The sequence below is a fragment of the Phoxinus phoxinus genome (assembly GCF_949152265.1).
Source record: "Phoxinus phoxinus genome assembly, chromosome: 4".
NCBI classification, from domain to species: Eukaryota; Metazoa; Chordata; class Actinopteri; order Cypriniformes; family Leuciscidae; genus Phoxinus; species Phoxinus phoxinus.
Window position 1 is genome coordinate 34647536 of NC_136879.1, and position 24713 is coordinate 34672248.

At 36.7% G+C, this 24713-nt stretch overlaps 1 protein-coding gene across 4 annotated transcripts; it reads right to left on the reverse strand.

Annotated features, from left to right (window-relative positions):
- Nucleotides 1–1926: 1926 nt before the first annotated feature.
- On the reverse strand, nucleotides 1927–24449 carry tmprss4a (transmembrane serine protease 4a). 4 transcript variants are annotated; one of them, XM_079611272.1, is made up of 13 exons: nucleotides 24362–24449; nucleotides 12354–12408; nucleotides 12069–12209; nucleotides 10756–10908; nucleotides 10055–10184; nucleotides 9046–9159; nucleotides 8175–8218; nucleotides 7166–7331; nucleotides 4521–4690; nucleotides 2833–2928; nucleotides 2578–2723; nucleotides 2335–2484; nucleotides 1927–2252 (listed from the first exon to the last, which is right to left on the reverse strand). In XM_079611272.1, the coding sequence occupies exons 3-13, from the start codon at nucleotides 12178–12180 to the stop codon at nucleotides 2241–2243; spliced, it is 1293 nt and encodes a 430-aa protein (XP_079467398.1). In that variant the 5' UTR covers nucleotides 12181–12209; nucleotides 12354–12408; nucleotides 24362–24449; the 3' UTR covers nucleotides 1927–2240. The 4 variants fall into 4 exon arrangements, with proteins under 4 accessions (XP_079467398.1, XP_079467397.1, XP_079467395.1 ...); XM_079611271.1 differs by lacking the exon at nucleotides 24362–24449 and adding an exon at nucleotides 17963–18053; XM_079611269.1 differs by lacking the exon at nucleotides 24362–24449 and adding an exon at nucleotides 17601–17955.
- Between the last annotated feature and the right edge of the window lie 264 nt (nucleotides 24450–24713).

A 24713-nucleotide genomic window follows, 5' to 3' on the forward strand; every position in this document is an offset into this window, starting at 1 on the left:
AACTTTCAAAGCTACTTAAACACAAGCCCTGCTGTACCACCCATCAGCACACCCAGGAGAACGCTCCTTTCATTTCACTTCTCTCTTCTGTACATTGTAAAGGAACTGGCTAAACAAAAGGTAAAAAGATCTGAATGAATAGCATTGATTAATAGTTTTGTGAAAAACCGGCTCTGGTTGAGCACTTTAAACGCTTATAGACACGTCATGTACTCAGAAAAAAAGAGAACATTTTAAAGAAATATATGTATGTACAGCTTTTGTCTTTAAATTTCCCTTTGTAAAAACATGTAATGTTCCCTTATCATAACTATGCACCGCAGTAGATTTCTCTGGATTGTAAAGAATAAACTAATAAATATATCACTATGAGAAATAAAGGTTTGTTAACTTGTGTTTGTTTGTTTGTTGTTGTTTTTTTTGCTTGGATATTCACATTTGTTTTGATGGGTCATTGACGAAACCAAAGTTCCTTTAAGGCAAGTCATTTCACTCGGCGGCCATCCTTGAAACGCCTCTCGGGCAAATATTTCAGTCATGCAAGTACAGCTCCTATCTCCTTGAATGAGGAAACATCAAATTCTTCAAAGCTGTTGACCACACTTCACTTTATTATTCTAAATTCGACATTACAAACATAAAACTGTACAATATTTACAAAGAAATATCCTTTACTTTCAAAAGTAGGGTGAATTCAGGTAAAACACGCTACATTTTTGACACTGAGATGACTCAACAAAGGTCCTAATTACATGAGTCCACCCTAAATTAAAAAAACCAACATCCATAAGTTAACAGTGCATGAAAACATGATTGAATGACATAATTTTAGCTTTGCGTGCATTTAAATTAACACATTTTTCAGAACACATAAAAAATCAAATGAGTCTTACAACTCAAGAATTGAATACTACCCCACAAAGGGAAATATGTGACGACCACATAATCCTGGTCTGTACAAAAAATAGTTGGCCTCTATAACTGATGCCATAACTTGTCCATTAAGATTTGTTAAACATTTGAAAGGCACCCATAGTGTTTGAGCACTGGCATTAATTCAAGATAACATGGCACCTAGTATAAAAGTCCTCAGACAAGTAAAAGCACGGACATCTTAAGATGAGAAAAAAAAAAAAAAAAAACAGAACCCTCGTGGCTGCTGTCTCAAAGTGCATTTTAGGTCACTTTGAATTAAAGGGACAGCTCATATAAAAATAAAATGTCACCCTCATGATGAGCGGCTGTTCAGTGCAGAGCCAGTGGGTGGAGCATGATTTCCAACTCCCACTCCCTGGATGTAATGTGGGTGGAGCTAGATGATCTAACCATATCCCTCCACCTGTTAGATCCACCCATGACGTCCAGAGAGGGGGAGCTGGACCTTTGGCACTTGCTCATGACTTTATGATGTTCGTTACAAATGGGGGGGGGGGGGGGGGGGGGGGGGGGGGAAATGTAGCAGAATGTCCCAAGTTGCTCTTCTCCATACAATGAAAGTGAACGACAAGAGTTTTAATTGTAGTGTGTTCCTGACACAAAGCTATCATATGACTTTTGAGATGCATTTGTGTCTAATTTTGCATCTTGATTGACCCTGCAATTAAGGTTCTTTATTGGCGTCTATATTTCCACGAAGAACCTTTAACAGCCATATACACTTTCCACCACACAGAAAGAGTTATTTAATCATTTAAAATAACCTTTTTTCCTTTCTAAAGCGTTCACACAAAGAAAACAAATTGTTCATCTAAGAACTGTTCAGTGAAAGGTTCTTTGGGGAACCCAAAATAGTAATTATATGGAATTGCTGTGAAAACCCTTTTGTAACCTATATTTCTAAGAGTTTGTGCATTGTATGTAGGAGAGAAGCGTGAACATTCTTCAAAATGTCTCCTTTTGCGCTCCACAGAAGGTTTGGAATGACATGAGGGTGAGTAAATGACTGAATTGTAATTTTTGACCGAACTGTTCCTTTAAGATTGCATTGGTACGTCCCAAAAAAAAAAAAAAAAAAAAGTGGTAGCTCCACAAAAGATGATTCACTTGTCTTCTCATTATACATACACTATATATATATGTGCAAAAATCTCTCGTGGCACCTTTAAGTCCCTGAGTATGCTGACCAACCACTCCCACAGCGGTTCCTCCGCACATTTGTGTAAATCAATATATCTTTAGTACCAGATCTCCTTTTTGTGAATTCGTACAATGGGTTTGATGGCGTCTTCTCCATCCCAGACTCACGGAAACTCCTGAAGATGACAAGCAACCGTGAGTATTCCGATATTACTAGGTGTACACAAACACAGTAGTTCCTGAAAAATATGTTCATACCTGAATAACTGAATGGACCCAGTCAAGCATCTGGTCCATATTGGTGTAGACACCAGGACGATTTTCTCTGGCACAACCCACACCCCAGCTCACCACACCCACCAACATCCAGCGGTCAGATGAATACACCAAAGGACCACCGCTATCACCCTTAGAGAAAGAGAGAGAGAAAAAAAAAAGTTATTCTAATAAAATTATCACACTCGTATGAACTAATAGTACACAGAAAAGCAGAAAACGTACCTGGCACGCATCTACTCCTCCCTTCAGAATACCTGCACAGATCATCCTATCAGTGACAGAAGAGCCGTACACCGTGGGACTTTGGCACTGGGTTCTGTCTATCAGAGGGATCTGTGCCTTTTGTAACTTTGGAGACAAATTCCCTGCTGGAAAAACAGCCAGATAAACGTTAAATACTGAGAGAGGCCTTTGATGGCAAGTCAATTTGAATCTGTCAGGGGGGGTGGAAGTAGGATGAATAAAAAAGCCAGGAACCTTTTTCCCTCATATGGCCCCAGCCGGTCACAACCAGATTGTCGTCTTTTTGAAGGCCAAGATCTTGAGGGGGCAGGCACACCGGCCTACGGGTTTCTGAACGGGATGAAAATAAATGATATTAGTACCAATGGTCATGGTCGAAAGAGAACGCAAAACACTGACCTTGAAGGATTTACATGGTGGAGAAGGGATGCACTGATATTAGAATTATGGGCAATGCTGATAATAAAAATTGTGTTTTATCTCAACTAAATGATGTAAACTAAATGATGTTTCAATGAAAAGAATGTACTATATTTTAGTTTGATAATGTTTTTCATTTAATATTTTGCATTTTAGGGGATTTTGAGGTACTAAATTATATTGATGCAGTAGTTATCCATGTATTCACTTTTTGAGCATAGACTTGAAAATTTTATTTCCAACTTAAACCGTCATAAATCGTGAATGCTTTGGAGCACAGACTTAAGTTTGGTCTCTTTTTAAAGAAGACAACTCGCAGATTATTGCTGAAGTGAAAAAAGGTTTAAAAAAAAAAAGTTTAAAAAGTTTAAAAAGTTATAGAATTTTTAGTTTGTTATGAAAAATGAATGAATTTTTTTAATATGAAATATATATTTTCCAAAACAAGTTTTACTCCAAATCTGAGAGTAAGTTGTGTTTCAAATTTGAGGTTGATGTCTCAAAATTCCTTTCAGTAAGATTTTGTTTTGGCGCAGTATCAAACATATCCACTAGATGAAATTTGTTTCCCCATTTATTTCCAATGTGGTCATTTTTGACTATTTTAGTTTTTAGTTTTAACATTTAACCTTTTAGAATCATGTCCAGATTTTTTTTTTCTTTCACATATCAAGTGACAAAACCTAGGTTTTGTACCATTCTGAATTTCTAATGAAGTAAAAAAACAAATTATAATAAATTATATATATAACGAAGAGCACCAAAGGGTTAAATTATTATAAGAATTGATATTATTAATCTGAACATTGTTTTGTTTTCTTAAGGAACTATAATAAGTTACAATAAAATATTAAAATAATAACAAAAAGACCACAAAAGATTAGTCCTGCACCCTTGGTGTAATGCAGGAAACCAGATTGAATTTTTCTAGTTGGCTGATGGGAATGCATTTACCGGTATGTGGCCAGGTTTAAATGGAATCCTACTGTGTCAAGTGAAAAAGTAAGGTTTTAAAGGGATAGTTCACTTTAAAATTAAAATTCTGTCATCATTTACTCACCCTCAAGTTGTTTCAAACCTGTATTAATTTATTTCTTCTGCTGAACACAAAGAAAGATATTTTGAAGAATGTCAGTAACCAAACAGTAGTCTGTACCCATTGACTCTTCCATAGTAGGAAAAAAAAATACTATGGAAGTCAATGGGTACAGACTACTGTTTGGTTACTGACATTCTTCAAAATATCTTTCTTTGTGTTCAGCAGAAGAAATAAATTAATACAGGTTTGAAACAACTTGAGGGTGAGTAAATGATGACAGAATTTTAATTTTAAAGTGAACTATCCCTTTAACTCTTTATATTTAGGCATCCTGATTTATTTTGGTGCGTTTGTGTGTGTGTGTGTGTGTGTGTGTGTGTGTGTGTGTGTGTGTGTGTGTGTGTGTGTGTGTGTGTGTGTGTGTGTGTGTGTGTGTGTGTGTGTGTGTGTGTGTGTGATTTACCTCCCACAGTGATGGGATACTTGAGTTTTATCATGGCAATGTCATAGTCGTTCCGTGTTGGGATGTAATTTTTGTTGATGAGGATCTTGTCCACAGAAGCAGCTCCAGAAGATCCCATATATGTGATTCCAGAGACTACATTCCATCTGCCCAGTGCCTTCTTACCATCCCTGAAAAACCGAAGAACAATGTGACCATCTTAAAAGCATTGTCCTTTTAGCGTACACCCTGTATTAGTTCTATTTACAAAGCTTCAATTTATGCTTCAGGTAAGATGTGAACTATTCACAGTTGGGTTTCTTTTTTGCATGTTGAATGAAGAATGACGTACAGCACAGTTTCTAAACCAGATGCACTTGTTAGGAAATTATGTTTATGTTTATAAAGAAATCTTTGAAGTAAGTGATAAAAAAAGTTCACTTCCGTGACTCATATTTTCCCCATGTAACAGACAGACGTAATAGTAGACGTTACTACATGCACTTACTATGGTAATAACAGTAAAATATGCATAGATACAAGTATCTAACCCTAACTCTATAGTAAGTACATGTAGATGAATAATATTATTTATTACTTTTCTAAGCAAGTACAATGTAACTACGTCACCTTAAAATAAAGTGTAACCCAAAGCACTTATTGTATGTACATACATGCATGTAATTACAGCTGTTATTATTATATCTAGAATTATTACACCGTTGAGCCTTCCCTTACATCTTCACACCCTTAAACCTACCCATACCACCAAACCGGTTCTTAACCTTACCTATATCCTACTTCAAGAGCAGAAAAAGTGTTTCGCAATACAACATGAACACAATAAGTACACCGTACTACCGGAAACACTTTATAATAGGCCTAGGTATATAGTAATAAAGTACTTACAAATCATTTGCAAACTATTAGTTTATAGTTAATTCATGGTTACATTGTTAATATATTAATAGCTTATACACAGTGTGATTTATTCATTCATTCTCACTGTAATTTACAAATTATTGTTGTAGCTCATGTGAAGAGTTCATGTTTTTTTATGCTTTGTATCCTAAGCCTAACCCTACCTGATGCGTTTTAAAACCGTGATTTACATAACATTTGCATAGACAAAAAACATTGATAGCATTATGTTATTTAATGCGAAGACTAGAGTATAAACTAAGTAAGTATGTACTATATTATACTTAAAAAGTGTACAGTATACACTTTTTTTTAAATGTAGCATATTAGTTACAGACTCCTAATATAAAGTGTGACTGGTTGTACTAACTAACTGAATGTATACGGCCGGGCCTATTCATAGTTTTCTACGAAACAAGGCTTTCCTCCATTTCCCGCTATAGTCAGTACAAACCTGGTAAAAATAAGTACAAACTGTACTTAGTACTAAGTACTAAGCAATAAGACTGATATTAAAAGACCAAATTCAATATACACCTCATTGATGATGCATACTATGTACAGGCAAGATGATGAAACCAGAATAGAAGTATTTTTCCATAGGAAACCATTATAAAGAAAAACGCTTATCCGTTCATACTCTGGGTTCATTTACTCGATAGTAGGCATCAATAAAGTGTATACTGAATTTGATACGTTTTAGTACATTAAGGCACGTTTTTCATGTATTTAGTGACTAAAATACTGCAGAATGTGAGTATGTGGATTACAGGTTCTCAAAACTTGCATTTTGTTCACTCATTTTTGTTTTTCTTCTTTTGAGAGGATATGTAAATAAGTGTGGCTTGAAACGGATGAAGAAATTGCAGTTTCATGGATGTTTTGATGAGATCTTTGCGCCAGTCAACTATGAATAGAGACTCTGGTGGTGAACCAGGCTTTGATAGAACTGAGCTACAAATGCAAATACAATGCAAAAGTGGGAACCTGCAATAGTTATTTTAAAGAGCCATTTCTACCTGATCTACTCACCCTGCAGACTTCCTTCCGGCAGACGGCCGTACGCATTGATTTACGCCAAAAGAGTAACCCTTGAACTTGACGCACAATGTAATGATGAACGCGGTTGCCCAGCCCTGTTTGTTTGAACCGTGAGAGGCATCAATTGCTGTCATTACGTCAAGTTCAAGTGTTACTATTTTGGTGTAAATCTTACGGCCGTCTGCCCGGATGCTAGTTATTTTAGTCGATAAAGTTTTAAATATGGATATTTTTCTTACACGAACGCATTGCTTTACTTCAGAAGGCCCTTATTAACCCCCACAGACGCGTGGAACACTTTAATCATGAATAGATGTGCTTTGATCTTTGATGGACTTCCAAAGTCATACAGCCATTCACTCCCATTATCAGGTTTAAATACACAGGGAGTAATAAGGAAACAAATGGCTGACAAGTGCATGAAATTAGTAACCTAGGGAACAAGCTGGCACATGCTAGGAAATTAGGTCAACTTACAATGACGGGGAACACAGCCAAACAGGAACAAGGTTAAAACACAATTATCTAATTTATAAAATGTGTGTACGCACAGATTTGAACTTTAAGTGCGTGTATGCTAAATCCCCACCAAAGTTTACATTTATAAAAAGTGCTTAGTTCCACATCAGGGTCTAAGCAGACGTGCACTTTTCCTTGTGGCAGAGAGGCGGAGATTTGGAAATCTATAATGTTTATACACCTACCCATTGAAGCAGTGGGCCGCAGTGACCACCCAGTTTGGAGACACCAGTGACCCTCCACAGGTGTGCTGGCCGCTGTTCTGCAAGCTGACTTGCCAGGGCCAGTTCTCAATTAAAGCGTCCTGTCCACCTACAATCCGGTCCTGGCTTCTGGACTTACCACAGTCTGCTACAAAATAAAATAATTCAAAATCGAAAGACAAAACAATGCGTTTCTTATAACAACAAAAATACAAATTATGCAAGTATGTTTTATGTACTGTATTAAAATAAAATTTGAGAATATAATATAAATATAAGATCGATAAATATAAGATCGGTCGACAGTATTTTAAACATTGAAGGGATAGTTCAACCTAATATACAGATGTATGTCTACAGTCTCTTCCTGTGTTCTTTCTTTAAAACATGCTTTAGCATGTTGAATTGCCCAGTCCAGATGACTGACTCTGTCACTGAACACACCTCTTTATTATATTATGTTGTATCATTAGAGCTGTTCTTGTTTTTGTTTGTCTATGTCTGTTCAGTTTCACTGTTTTGTTTCTGTTTTTTTTCCTGTTCCTTTTCCCCTTGATTACTCCCCTGTGTATTTAAGCTCTCAGTTTCCTTTGTTTCATTGTCCTGTATATCGTCTTAGTTTTATGTGGTTGTGTTAGTTTGCATCTGCAGTCTCCTCCATGTTCCTTTGTGTATATAACAAAGAAGTGTTGGTTTGAATTCTCCTGTGTTGTGCAATTACTACAGGCACTACTCGTGACAGGTACTGGGCTACTCTGCAGTGGTCATCATCCCTCTCGGTTTAAAATATAAACACTTATTATAGGCGTACCGTAGCGATTCAAGATGAGACAAAAAGTGTGGTTTGGAAGATGGATTCATGATGTACACACTCAAATACATTTTGTACATTTCAAACAAACAAATTGACATGGTGTACCTATAAATTAACAGTTTGTTTGGTCATTGACTAAAGCCCTAATTGGTTGTTGGATTAGGGCTTCATAGTTACCTGAGCATGTTAACGTGATGACTGTTCCCGGATTGCATACCTTACTGAGAAAGAGGAAGAAAACATGAGTGAGAAAATGTTTACAACCAAAAATGTAATATGAATTAAGTTCGAGGTTGCTGTATATATAGAATCGTTTAAAAGTAGACATTTCAAGCTTTCTATAGATGTATTTCTAATGTTTGTGAGGCAAGTAGCCTATACTCAGAAACTCACCGTTTCGGTTCGTTTATGTGACGCACTATTGTCCAGGGAGACCGAGACAGCAGAAAGCGCATCCTGTTTGCTTTCTTTATTTTGCAAAAGCACGTTTTATTGTGAGTGTTAACAAATAACATTTGAAAATTAGGAATGTATTACTCTTATCTGTATAACAAAAAATTACAGTATTTAAAAAAAAATAAAAATAAAAAAAAAAGTGATCACGCCGGCGACTCCAGTAAAGCGCCCTATACTTTTGCTGCCTTCCTTCCACACAGCACGAACACTTGGAAATACGCTTAATAATAGTGCACATTTTATCTAGGATAATGTTAGAGCGAGCGGCCATGTAAAGTTGCTACTTGCATGTTTCAAATGATCAACCATATTTGAGGTCGATGAATGATAGGCGAACGTTTGGACTTCCTGACTTAGCCACATCCTGTGGAGTTTTTTTTTTCTGCGACTAACCAACTAATAAAATATTTTTTCTAGCTTCTAGTCGACTAACATTTTGTCGACTATTAGGGGGCACCCTTAACTTTTTTTCTGAAATGCTTCGTTTACAGATTATGTGTGTGCATATTTCTTTCAAATAGGGGACACTTGGTTTGATTATCTAATGTAATGACAAGTGAAGAAATGTATATACATGAGTATATATACTAACCGATCTGTTACGGTGGACAGGAAAGTCAGGGGGATAGATGAGCCCACCGCACAGAACTTCATCTTCAGATTAGAGGACAAAATACCCACTTGAACTGTGCTGAAATATGGATTACTGAGAACACAAAATACAAGACATTGAAATTGAAACAATGCAGAATAAATGATGAGCTATATTCTATTATACGTTTATTTAGCACTGAAATCATTAATCCAAGACTTATTATTCTGATAAGTTCCTGTTTTCAGTTCCTGAGTTTTTACAGTTCGCTCTTGTTGTAAAAGAGTTAGTTTACTCAAATGTAAACAATTGTCATTAATTACTCACCCTCATGTTGTTCCAAACCCGTAAGACTTTAATTCATCTTCCAAACACAAATGAAGATATTTTAAATTAAATTGACCTCTATTGACAGCCACGCAACTACCACTTTGATTCTTCATAAAGAGATCATAACACTAATCCATTTGAATAGAGCGGTTTAGCCCACATTTTCTGAAGAGACTCGATCGTTATATATGATGAACAGATTGCATTTAGGCTTTTATTCAAATATAACCATTGATCAGCGAACAAACAGAACTTTGAAAACAAACGTTGTTGGTTCTTGAGGAAGCTCAAATATGCTGCGTAACACGAGAATGAACCTCATTGGTTCTCGCGCGTCAAGCATGCTCCAGCTTCCATTAACATATCTGATGTGCGAGTTGATGATAGTTTATACGTGAATAAAAGCCTAAATGAAATCTGCTCAGCATATAAAGTGCTTAGGTTTACGGTATCTTTATGAACTTTTTGAAACGTCAAAAAAGTAGTGGCGGTCAACGGAGGGACAGAAATCTCTCAAATTTCATTTAAAATACCTTCATTGGCATTTCGAAGATAAACGCAAGTCTTTCGGATTTGGAACGACATGAGGGTGAGTAATTAATGACTTTTTTTTTTCATTTTTGTGTGAACTAACCCTTTAAGAGTGTAATGACACCATGATCTGTGGACCAATACTCACACTGAGTACCCCAGCTTTTGGCACGCAGTCTCTGCATGTTGTTGTGTGAAACTTTCTGCACATACACTTTTCCATGTATTCTCAGAGGAGATGAATACCTGAAGCACATTATTGGTTGAGATCAGCCGTACTGTGAAGAAAGAAAAAGAGTTTTAAAATTCAGACATTATAAAAGATGTATATTCATTATATGGTGGATATATTTGAAATATAAATCTAGCTCAGTCATGAAATTCTAGATGGCGCAGACTGATAGGTCTTTTACATGCCATCTGCAAGCAATCACACAAGCTGATTGGCCTCTGCTGATTCTGTAGCCAATGAGATTGCTTGCTCAACATTAAATAGTCAAGTGCAGGGTTCACTAGGCTAGACCAGCAGTGCGCAGATATACTCAGATATCAGGTATACTCTGAAACCCTCCACCTCCCCCAGCACCACCTGCCCAGATCTGCTATGGGATTTATGCATGTCTATTAATGCAGCATCAGCATATCTTACATGACCAAATCCATCCATCCTCCAAGACCATATACACACACACACACACACACAAAGAGGGTGAGGTTGGAAGATTTGGCTTGTTTGTTTGATTTGAAACCGGACACACAGGTTATACCTGTGCTAACTGCACGCATGTCTGTGAGCAGGTATGTGGACATTGGTGTGTGTGAGTGTGTGTCTGAACACAGGTGACTTACAGGGGAAGGTGGAGTTGGCTCCAAACGGCATTACACAAGCTGACTCATCCTCAGCTCCACTGCAGTCCTCCTTCCCATCACAGGCCTTCTCCAGCGGAATGAACTTAACCGACTTTGAGCAAAAATAATACTTGCTGTCGATCAACTGCTTGACTACGTCACGAGGAAGAGGAATGAAAACAACGTTAATAAAGCAGTTAAATGAATCCGTGTTTATGTTTCTTGAGTCACAAAAGTTAAAGGAGTGACTAGATAACTGTTGTTGATGAGAAAACAAATATTGTGACTCAGAGTGAATGTGTGGAAGGTTATGACCAGAACAAAAATAGGTAATTTTCCCTGGCCCACATTAAAACTACTGGGTTGAAAACAAACATTAAAAATAGAGGAGAGCGGGGCTAGTTGTCACACAGGGGTGTTTGTCAGAGGCCTTTATCTGAGTTGATCTGTGTTCTCAGGACAAGGGTATTTGGGGCAAGTTGTCACTTAAAATATTATAAATGCTATACAACATTATAGAATATATGCATTCATTAAAATTTAATGCATTTACCAGTAATATAATACATGTTGAATTAATACATGTATGCAATGTATTACAGTTTTCACATTTTAAATATTATAAATGTATATATAATGTCACAATTTTAAATGTCCGATTTATACAATTTATGATGTACTTATTACAAATATCATGTTTTGAATTATATAAATAAATCATATGCATTCATTTTTACATTTTATACATTTATAAAATGTATTAATTTGAAACATGTTTTAATTGTTATAAATTGACACAATGTATTCACTGCAATTTTCACATTTTTAATGTTATAAATGTATGCTGTGCAATGTATTATAGTTTTCATTTAAAATATTATACGTTTATATGCCGCATTAACTGAATTAAGTGTTTGAAATGTTATTATTGTTATAAATGTTATTAATTTGTACCATTTGTTTTATATATTGTTCAATATTTGTGCATGTTAGCTTTTATACATTAGCAGAAATGTGCAGTTATATTTCATAATGGTTTAATTTTGATAAATTGCTATAGGCCGTTTAATGGCAGGTTCCAGTGACAACTTACCCCACTTGGTGTAACAAACTTACATGCTTGTTTAATGAATTTTATCTTTCAGTAAGAGAGGAAATGTCCAATAACTTTAAAGTAGCCAACAATTTAGAGTCTGTTTTTGACTTTCAGACATGCAGCATTCACTGGAGTGAAAGCATGACAACTAGGCCCTGGCCTTCCCTGTATCATAATCACATGAGTAGAGATGGGGTGAAAATGACCTAAAACTTACTAAAGAAAGCAGCCACTGCCAGAATGGCCAGTATAACCACCACGATCAAGACTGTAATGATGATCGTTTTCGTCTTTTGACGTCTCGAGTTCGGAGTGTTTGGAGTCGTCATGGGTCTTCTGTGTCTTCCGGGCTGAGCCACTAGAAGAGAATATGAAAATGTTGAAAATCAATGCAATCTTTCTTTCTCGTAGGACACCCTCTTGAATCGTGAGGATTACAAAGCAGGGTATTGGTAAATGGGATGAATCAGAGATTGATAAATCAGGTAATAGATTACTGTACCTGGTGGAGGTGGGTTTAAGGGTCTAGTATTCTCTTCAGGAACCTGAGCTTTAGTCTGAGAATGAGAATGAGGAAGAGAGAAAGTTAGAGATCATTTTGTTATTTAGTTGACACATGTACCCCTGAAGCTTTATGACTCAGTTTTGGATATCACTTTCAATGCGTCACACATGGGATTTTTTCAGTCTTTCTTGAAATCTCAAACACTTCCTTGTAAACCATCCTACTCAGCTTGAACATGTAGGCCGCAATTTATCTGCAGCAAGTAACAAACAGTTAGCTGCATTTATACGATCTGAGACCACAAAGAAGAAAGTGTGGTAGACCGAACATTTACATTTTTCACTGAAAACTGGCCTTTGAAAAAATATATATATTCATATATTCATTATAAAACTTTCCTGGCACGTTTTTGGTTATATAGCAAAATTTTCACGTCTCATCTTCAATTTTACACCTGTTGATCTTGTATGGTCATTTCAGTTACTGATATGGAAAATTACATTGTTCGTATGCTTAGAGACCAATACTCTCATGGCACATGACACTTCCCTTGCACTTATAAACATTTAATTTAGATTGTATCAGATCAGACATGACTCCTGACATCACTAACACAGCTGGATGTAGACCTTAATAGATAACCCTATTGAGCTGCCATTTCAATTTTAAGAGCATTTTTACTTCTTACGTCAAAATAATTTCTCTTTTGAGCTAGGCTATATATTAATATCAGGTGACTTTTTAAAACGGGACATTTGCATCCACCACAAGCAATTTGAAGAACAATCATTGTAATAACTAAAATAGCATTTTTATGTCTCCTTAAATAGCTTTTCCTAATTTGTATGAGTATCAAAAATACGCCAGATTTGTGACATTTAAGAATGAGAAGTGAAGCTTAACATCAGCCTGTTAGTCAAACCAGTGACTAACACCTAATGAGAATAACGGATGACTCCAGACAGCGGTTACTGGAAAAAAAAAAACATGAAAAAAACAGCCAGAACAAATAGTCTTCAAAAACATCTAGACTCAACAATAACATGAGTGGTCTCCGATTGTCTCCAAATCTAATACTGTGGGAGAAAATCCAGGGTGAATGAATAATGGAAATGATGTTCATATATCTTAACATATAGAACAGCATAGTTTACTATTGAGATTTCACTGTATGCATCAATACTTAAAGTTGAGAACATTTTAGAATATCAGAAACAATATTTAATATTTAAGCAAGTTTTATAAAAATGTTGGATAAGTGTGCAAATGTTTACTAGTGAATATAAAAAGCTTTCCCAAATTCAAGTTAAGATATTTTACTTGTACAATTTACTTTGAAAGCCCAGAATTCGTGAACAACATTACAGTAAAACAACAAATGACTCAGACTTTCTTTTTTGTCATCATACAATGTACAAACTTCAGCATATCTAGAAACCAAGGAGATGACAGGATAGATATGTATAGATATGTTGGGACAAGTAACTAAGCAGTCTTCCGCACCACCAGAATTCCAAATAATATTTGTTCTTATTTGTTGAATTTTTATGTAGTGAGAGAAATAATGGATTGTGATTTTTCAAAGTGACATTTTAATCATTTGAATGTTGATTTGGAAATAATGGATCAATTTGACAGAAACTGAATTATTTATTCCAATTTATCTTATTTTTATGACACTCATGCCTCTCTAATGAGCCTCTAATCGAGTTTCAAACTGATAAGCCAGTCACAGGTCAGTTTCACTATACATTTAACTGCCACTTTGAACTGAGGGCAAGAATGTGGTGTGGCAGGTTCAGAATTTTGTGTTGTCTTATGGTCCTTGTATCAGTGCATATGTACAGCTGCATCAGTGCATATCTACAGCTGCATGACTGACTCTCAAACAATGAAAGTTGTCCTAGAACACAAAGCAATGCAGCATCCCCAGTGTTTTTTAATAAGGATTTAGTTTTTGGGTGTGTTCTTATTTTGTGAACCACAATGAGGGAACACCCCTTAAATATTCATTTGTCTTAAATCAAAAGAGATTTGATAATGGGGTTTTTCCACAAAGTATTTTCAAACAATATCATCAGAACACTCCTTTGATACATAAAGAAAAACATTAAACCACAACCAAATAAGAAAGACAACATTGGAACAGTATGTATTAACAACATCAGTATTTCTAATTGTGGTTACATTCCCAGTATGCACTGCGGGAGGGCTGGGTAGTATGATGAGATAAATACATGTTGTAAAAATTATATTAACTATGTAATACAACATACTAATCATTCACCATATTGAGACACCACATTTAGTGTCAATTGCAATTGTCTAATATATAATTAGTTTAATATATAATTTGTTTAATATATAATTAGTTGTATTAGAACAGAAAATGACAGTGTCCATTGGTTTCACAGTCAAATTCAGATTACCTCTTTGTATTGTAAACAAATACTGTTAAATAGTGGAAAATATTGGTGATATTTACAGTGCAAATTGAAAGGTTCACACTGTGGAGCTTGAATCCCCCTTTCAACAAATACTGAAACCACAGAGAGTTCTTTGAGAGGCCGAGACTGAAAGTGGAACTTTATCTGAATGGGTCATTATCACAGGAGATCTGGACAGAGAAAAACCATCATGCAAATGATGAGGATATTTGAAAAGAGATGTTCACTAATAAGCTTAACAGCAAAATGTACAACTATATTGTGTTCATGCACAGAACTAAATATCTAAAACTAAATATGCTATAACGAATCTTGTAAAACAGGAAGAGTGGCAGTTGACAAGATACTAAGAAAGTATAAAAAAATAGCCTTGCTGTGACAGTCTGTGTTACCGGTGTTACACAAGTGTTCAGTCGTACACGGATTGCATCACTTGCACACCGCAGCACCATTTGATTTTTTTTATAGTAATAAAAATAATTCAGTTCAGTTAAAGAGCAGACACTACAATTAAAAACAAAATGACACCGGTATTACTGGTGTTGTCACATGTCGATTAACTGGTGGGAAAAAATATAACAAACAAAGCACAATGTCAGGTAAGAATATGATGGATGGCATAAATGTTTTGTTCTTAATTATTTTCCACCCTATTCAGTATATAGATATACAAAGAAAAAAAAGTTTGGTGTGGTTGCTTTGAGAAAGAGATCTAGTCATACATCAGATTAGGGTAACTCAACCATTATTGACCATACACCATTCCAAGTGTTGGGTGATCTATATTCTGGTAATAAATAAATATATATAAATATATATATATATATATATATATATATATATATATATATATATATATATATATATATATATATATATATATATAAAATTAATCAATGATCAGCGTTCAGGCCCCTTGAGGACTATAAGACCAAATCTGACAGGCACAAATTGAAAGAGATTTCTCAGGTCAGAAGTATCAAAGCGGACTCCTGCCAAAGAGGATTAGTTACACACGCCAACCCAACAGTTGCTAGTCTCCGTTTTTACATTTAAACCTTCAGGCATCCTGATCTCACACAAAACTTTCATCAGATACCAGATCTATTCAAATGATTGAAATTGCATAGTTGGATTTAAACAATGCACACAAGAATCACGTTTCTACAACATATTATAGCAATTGTCCATCACACACACACTTTTTTCTGTGCCACGGATTCAGAATCATTGCCCAGTTCTCCATTATGAATGCAAACACATCCTTGTTAGAACTAGAAAGAATGAATGACATTCCTAAGAAGTTATTGGGAGTAATCTGGTACCCAGCGTTATGGTATGATATACCATAACAAAGCTTGCATATAACAGTTGATTAACAAGAACTTACTAACTTAGCCTACATTTAGACAACCAGTAAATTAGTTCCAAATAGTTCCAAACAAAGCCAAAGCAGAATCTCAACACGGTGTAGTGCGTTTCGTTCCTGAATGATTCTGTGTTTTTGAATATGGTTGAGTAAATAGTTCAATGACTCGTTCATAGACACTAGTTTCCGTTCCAGAATAATTAATTTCTCAATTAATCATGCAAATTAATTATTCGATTACTCCAAAAAAACACTTTACTTTCTGAATGAATCGGCGTTGATTAACAAATAGATTAAATGACAGTCACTTGCCAGCACTTAAAGGGATAGTTCACTTTAAAATGTAAATTCTGTCATCATTTACTCACCCTCAAGTTGTTTCAAACCTGTATTAATTTATTTCTTCTACAGAACACAAAGAAAGATATTTTGAAGAATGTCAGTAACCAAACAGTAGTCTGTACCCATTGACTTCCATAGTAGGAAAAAAAAATACTATGGAAGTCAATGGGTACAGACTACTGTTTGGTTACTGACATTCTTCAAAATATCTTTCTTTGTGTTCAGCAGAAGAAATAAATTAATACAGATTTGAAACAACTTGAGGGTGAGTAAATAATGACAGAATTTTAATTTTAAAGTGAACTATCCCTTTAATGGCCTAAAAAAAGATCCTGTAAATAAATAATGAAAAATCCCACCACTAAATAGCAGTCTGCATCCGAATATGCAAATTCCCCTGACAATGACAACTTGACAAATGTAGTCCAGATGTAGGCCTACATTGCTTTCACACTGGGCTCGTTGTGGTTCGAGCGCGATTGTAACACCATTGTTGGTCTGGTTTCACACAACTTCAATCTATCTAACGCTGGCGCGTGCTGCATATTACGTGATCACAAACCTGAACGGCGCATGATAGAAAACAGGACGTGGGTCAATATGTTGTGTTTTTTATTAATTCAGTCCTATTATCAGTGTCGCATAAGGTTGCCTTCTGCTTCTTGCAAACGGACTCTTTGAGACAGTGGATTTCCGTTAATTTGTTGCCCTGATTCCACGCACTACAGGCTCACTCTGGCTCATATAAGGTAAATCCTCAACAGTATATCATCCCTTACATGCGTTTTATTTGACTAAATAAATCATAATCAGCTAAAACGCATATCACTTTACTTCCTGAACAAGTGCGCACTCGAGTCCGTGTTGCCTTCACATTCACGCGAACCGCGGCACGGTTCGAGAGCAACCAATCTCCGACCACCTCCTCCAGATAGCCTACAGTCTCGGGTTCGGTAACTACCCCAGGTCCCCAGTGCGCGCATGACAGCGTTCACATTAGCGATTTTCATGCGAACCGTGCCCCGTTCTGAACTAAACTGCCAATGTGAAAGCACCCTTTGAAAGAATCAGTTCAAACTCACTCACCCTCATGGTTCGGTCTCGTCTGGCGACGGGTTTCTGCAATCTGCCGGCCGTACAGAATACAGCAGAAGACAGGGCAGTGGAGACCGCAGAAGCCACCTCTATACCAGCAAAAATACCTCTTTTCTACAATCCTCCTTTTCTTAGTGCACTATAGGCGACTTCTGTGTCTCCGTCAATTCTCCCTCGTTTTGCTTTTAACTCAACAACTACTACCTGAACTGACCAAATGCGGTTTCAAACTCGCTGTGCTGCAAGTCTTTTGAACGTTTTCACCCTCTGTCCTCCTGTGCAGATTTGTTTGGAATTGGAGTGTCCCTGCCCCCGACCAAAACTCTTACCTAACACAACACCACCCATCTCACCTAGATATGTCGCTCCTCCTCGCTGCATTCAATCACTTCCTCGTTGGGACGAGGCCAACTCCTGTACCTGGTTGAGGATTATCTGAACTCAGAGGTGCTGTCTACACGGTTTAAAGGCTCTTTTATGATCAGGAAGTGGCTCTCAATTTCCTGGATCTTTATTCGGACAGGTTTTAGGTGCTATGACTATTAGTTTATCATCATAATTATGATCTATTTGAAGTATTTTAATGATGACTGCTCATCGGTTATTATGTAGATCGGTTGTTGTCACACTGACTGACTGACTGAATCAATGTTGCATCATTGCTCATGTGAGAAATAATACGTAGCCTATTCACTCTTCGACTGCTGTTATCTCTTTCCATTTTCTACTTTAAAAATATATATATTCAGAATTACTACATTCAGAAATTCATTTTCGTTCATGTCAATGTAAGAAAACCCCACCCTTTCTACGGTGACCGAGAGAGCTCAACACGCAAAACACATGTAAATAGAAAAACACCCGCGAATTAAGAAAACATCTTCATCAATTTCACTACACATTATGTGCTCACAACACAACCAAATAGAGAAACGCGCTGCAAATATCACCGACCACAACGGTTCCCAGGTGACCCCAATAAGTGACGAACCCGGCTGGGACGTGCTTGCTCGTGAGCATCCCTATGTCCTACTCCCTTCTAAGGGCAGACGGCAGAGCTCTTGAAGTGGGGACTTAGGAGTGAGCAGGGCACTTGTGTGCAGGGCACGGTTATTATAGCCGTTTGGACCGCACTTGTTGAAGGGAGCAAAGATAGACAACGTAATTTCTTCATTATTTTCACCTGGGATGTTCCCATGACAACGCAGCATGTCCATATTACATATGGACTAATAACAGCAATACATAATATTGCTGTTAACATAACTGTTGCAAATAAATTTACATTTTATACAAAAAAAGTTTTTTAAAATATGCGTTATATCTGTGTGTATTGTGAGTCTCAACTTTAAAACTGTCCATCTCATCTTTGGACCATGCATTAGCCTACCTAAGATTTTTTCATGAAACGTATTTAAACAACATGACAACATTGTACAATGTAACTGATGTATAGAGTAACATCTTTCCCTCTATCTTTTTTTCTCTATCTTTTTTATTTATTTTAGTTTTCATTAGTATTCTGATGACATTGGACATTGTTAAAATTTTGTATATTGTAGCCTAAGTTGTATGTCATAAACATGTCATCTCTGTATGTTTTTCAACAACAACAACAAAAAATTATAAAACAAAATATTTTAGACTTTGAGCTGTAAGCGTGTCTCTCAGCCGGGGTTCGTCACTTATTGGGGTCACCTGGAAACATTTCCGTCGTGGTCTGTGCTATTTGCAGCGAATTTCTGTACTTGTTGTGTTGTGAGTATTTGGAGCACATGCTGTTGATCGACAACTGCTGGCCTGCCATGTTGTGAAACTGATGAAGATGTTTTCTTAATTTGCGGGTGTTTTCTTCAGTTGCAGCGCAGTTGAGCTCTCTCGGCCTCTGTACTGTTTTCACATTTGGTTTGATTTGATTAGGATCTGATTCACTTCATTTAACTTCACAATACTATATTTCAGTTAACTTCTCCTTACTTCACTCATTTCATGGTACTTTAATTTGCGTCAACTCTCTTATTGATTTCACATTACTTCACTTCACTTATAAAAATGTGAATTTTGACATTTTAATCAATTTAATTTGAATCAATCTGATTCTGTACAATCAGTTTGACTCCCTTTGATTTGGTTTGGTTCTTTTCACTATATTTTCCTGAAGTAAAAAAAGCACTACCTGTCTAAAAGTGATTACATGTCTACCTGATTAAAGTTTATGTGTAAATATATTCACATTTGATTTGATTCAATTACATTTGAATTTGCTTTGATTTGATTAATTTCACTTTACTTAAATGACACCTACCCAACAGAGTAAAGTGTATGATTGTGAAACCAGAATACACATTTAATTTGGTTTGATTCAAATTAATTTGGTTTAGTTTAATTGGATTCAGATTCGATTTACTTCACTTGCATGCCTTTTATCATTGCTGACAACAGAAGCAGATAATGTAATGTTAGGGCTGGTGGAACCTGCCCAAACGGGCACATTTGAGTCTTATTTCCATTTAGAAGAAACATTAGCCAAAGGATCAGCATTATATTCATATTTTACCTCAATATGCCATAAACTCACATCATGTGCGTCTCTTTTACAGCGTTTCTAAATGGAAAAATCTCTTACCTCCTTTTCCAAACTCAATGATCAAATCATTAAACTTTGCTATAGTTCAAAGGTAAACAAACACACCATTTATATAACCAAGTGAACCAGATAAATGATCATTTGACCCTGGTGCTCTGTTATCACTGTTATTTCTTTCTTTAAAGAGAGGGAGGACTCTAAACTTTGAGTGACATGTAGAGAAAAGGTTCTCTGGGAAAGTGATCATGTTTCTATTAAGGGTCAGTTCAGTGTGACCTCTCCTTGACCGGTGTGACCCCATGATACTAGTGCATCTCAGTCTTGTATTAGGAAACTGTGTGTAATGAATTCTATTGACACAGCCTTTGTTTTAGCACATGCTGGCTCTCCACAGAGCCATGATCTGATATGTTTACCTTGTTAAACATGTTGTTGACACTGCCGTCATTACAAAGCAAGTTGCTCTGCCACTATTGTGATGTAGTGATACTAGAGTCGCATGTGACTCAATGACTCAATCTGTTTTTGTATTTCAAATTATTCTTCAAAATTGAGCAAGAATGTGAAAAACAAAGTCAGTGAGAACATGAATAAGAATGTTGCTCAGATGCTTGAATATAAAATAGGAATTACAATGGATTACTCTTTGGAAAGCTGACACCAAACAGCAGTGTTAGCCCAAGGTTAAAAAAATGTAAACACTGTGTACGGATTGAAAATAGATCCTTAGTAGGCTATAAAGCAGATAAAGTTTACATTTGAATTAGAGCTAAGCTCATATCCTGATATCTGATACAGGCAAATGTGCTCATATTACTTACTGGAATATTGTACAATGTCAGTGTGGAAGGAAGCATGTGTAACCAAATTAAAAGTGAATACTTATTCCCACATAATTAATCATACAGAAGGGCACATCTGAGTGTTGGAATATGTTTCATTCAAAGACTAGGTTAAGGCAATCATACATTGTGACTGATAATATGTATATATATATATATATATATATATATATATATATATATATATATATATATATATATATATATATAATTCTGACTATTAAGAATGTTTTTTTGTTTTTGTTTTTCTCAGCATGGTCACTAAGGACAAGACATTTTTTAAAATCATAAATCTACTTTGAAAATCATTTTGATACACTCTAAAAACAGCTGGGGTTTTTTCAACCCAATTTTGGGTCAAATATGGACAAATCCAAAAGTTGGGTTAAAAATGTAATTTAAAAATGTTACCCAACGGCTGGGTTTGTCCATATTTGACCCAAAATTGGGTTGAAACAACCCAGCATTTTTTAGAGTGTAGTTTTAAGAATGTCATGCAAAACACCAGTCCGTGTGGATGTGAACTATATCCTGACATAATATCAAAGTCAGCTGTCTAGATATTTAAAATGTAAAAAATAAGTCAAAACATAGTTGACAATGACAGCAACATTGACGCAATTAAGATAGTTGACAGGTAACACACTCTAAAAAAGGCTGGGTTGTTTTAACCCAATTTTGGGTCAAATATGGACAAACCCAGCCATTGGGTTAAATTTTTAAATTGCATTTTTGATCCAACGTTTGGGTTTGTCCATATTTGACCCAAAATTGGGTTAAAACAACCCAGCATTTTTTAGAGTGCATAATTGACAATTACCTCATAATTTTCGGAGGCCTTGTTCGACCAACCAAATGTTATTTTCTTGAAATAAAATCATAAAAATATTGAAAACCGTAACAATACCCAACATAGTTGACAGGCAAGTAATATACTCATTGACAAAATTATGCTTTATTTTAAGTCTTTTAATGATGACAGCTCATAAAAACAGTTTTCAGATCAGGAATCTACCGTTTGTCACATGAATGAATCATTCATGTTGCTGCTGTATCATTGCTCATGTGAGAATACGTATTCACTCTTTGACTGCTGTGATCTCTTTCTATTCTCTACTTAAAAATATAAAAGAAATTACATTCAGAAATTCATTTTCGTTCATGTCAATGTTAAGCTTATGAAAACACTACCTGACGGAGTGGAGTTTATGACTGGTCATTGGAGATAAAATAAAGAAAATATAGAGAATGTGTGTTAAAAATACCTGCAGCAGAACAAAATGACATCACATGATGCTGGTGTCACAGCTTGGTTGCTGCAATAATAACTTGACGAAGAATTACTTAAAAAGGAAACAATATTTCATAAAATAATCAAACTCAGACACGCACTGAAGATGACAGGAGAATAAAACAACCAACTAAAGACATCGTAGAACGAAGAACAGAATGAACTGAGGGCTTATATACACACTGGGATCTTTAACTTAACACAAGACACTTTCTTAACATAATCAATGATTATGGAGATAAATTAACTGAAGAATTGAGGCACACAGAAACTGAATAGAAGCAGAACAGACATGTTACATTTACGCCCCCTCTCAGAATGGTGCGTCCTCACGCCGTATTAGTTTCAACTGAGGAGGGAGGGAGGGGGCTCTGGAGGGGGACGTGAAATCGGAGAGAAAGAATAAAGCTTGGGGCGAACCAAACAGTCCATGGGGGAGTGGAGGGAGGAGCCAGGAGCAAGAGGAGCCAGATGGTCACCCAGAGTCCAGCCAGGACGAAGCACCAGGGCAGGAGTCGAGGGAGGAGCAATGGTGTTGACTTGGCAGACGACACCCTGGGAATGACTGATGAAGATGGAGCCGCTGGAGGTGGAGACCCCAGGTGGAGCGGAAGAGCCTACATGACATCGATGGCACTGGAGACCGAGGTGGAGCCGTAGCGATGAGCGTCCGAGGTGGAATCAGGGAGCTTGAGGAATGAGGCGCAGCCGATGGGACTTAGAACGAAGGTGGAGCCGGGGGGGGGGACTTAGGACGGAGGTGGAGCCGAAAGTGCAAGCAGGACAACGTCTGACCAAGGCGGAGCCGGTGGGATGAGGGAGCTTGTGGAGCGTTAAGGACAATGGTTTCTGGTGGAGCCGTCGACAGGTCGCGGTGGAGTGATGGGTTCGTAGGCTGGAAGTGGAGCCAGGGGAACTCCTACTGGGTGGAGCTGGAAAAACAGGAGACTACGGGCAGGGTGGGACCAGCGAGATTGGGAGAAACAGGTAAATATCTTCCTCAAACGCCTCCAAATTACTTCCATTCAATACATATCCACGACAGTGGGGTTGTGGGCTTCCCGCCATGCCCTCGACTCCACAATAACTCCCTCAGCGACACACAGTGTTGCCGGCTCACGCACCTGGTCAGACTTTCCTTGTGGCTCAGGGGACGTTGTCTCTTCCCAACCCGTCCATCATGGCAGGCCGATCTCCACAGCCTATGGTGGCCTCTTGCAAATCCTCCTTCTGCATCTCGCGTGGAAGAGCTGGCTAATCTCTGGGGCTGGAGTGGGGCTGGTGTGGTCCTCAGCCTGGCTGATGGTGAACGCTGAATTGTTGTTCACTAGAACCCACTCCACGAAAGCGGAGAAATCGTCCTTTAGACCGTCCGCTGGAACACATGCCTTAGACCGCTCGCTCAGGCTGGCGTAGAAGAAGACAGTCCGGGTAGTGAGTTAGGCATGCTAGTTCGACGAAGTCACGGGTATGTTCTTCCAGTGGACGGTCTCCCGTACATTTTTTTAAATGAATGAATATATATATATATATATATATATATATATATATATATATATACACTGTATTATTATTATTATTTTATTATTATTATTTTTTACTTCAAAACAATGTAATAACAAAAAAAATGACATATGTTAATATGGCCCTGTAGTAAAGGATTGGCCCCCTGGGAATCTGATTAATCAATTATTTATTTAATTAATTTGTTGATACTGCAAAATTATATTTTTATACTTGCACAGGCAAAGCAGAACATTCTACACATATCCTGCCTAAAGCAAATACACACACTTACTAAAGGAAATCTGAATTAAACGTACCTTAATTCACTTGAATTGTTTTGGTAATTACAACCGTAGAACAATTAGTCCAATTCCCTTAAAGATCTTACAACTTTAGAGATATCAGATGTTTTTGTATAAAATAACTAAATATATATATATATATAGATATATATCAAGCGCTCTTATAAAAGATAACATTTAATATGAACAAAAATCAACCAACAGAGAAATTAAGCAGAACTTACTGTGGCGGTATTCCAAAAGGATCTGATAAAGACTGGCAGGTTGTGTTAAATCCTATTTTCGGCTCTTTCTCTCACGTCCTCAGTGGTCATGGAAATGAGTCTTCACGAGGCAAACCAGTATCAGAACAAACATATTTTAGAATCAAGCCTCTTTATAACCATCCCCTGCTGCTCTTTCCTGCACCGAACTGCTTTGTCCATTTATTCTTGTCATCTTTTTTTGTTGTAGTATATATTTTTTCTAAGGAATGAGCTATAAGGAAGTGCTCGTGTTATTTTCTCTTTTGTGTTGTTATCTTGCAAATAAGAGCTCTCAACACATCCTGATATTTGATATACAGGAAAATATGCT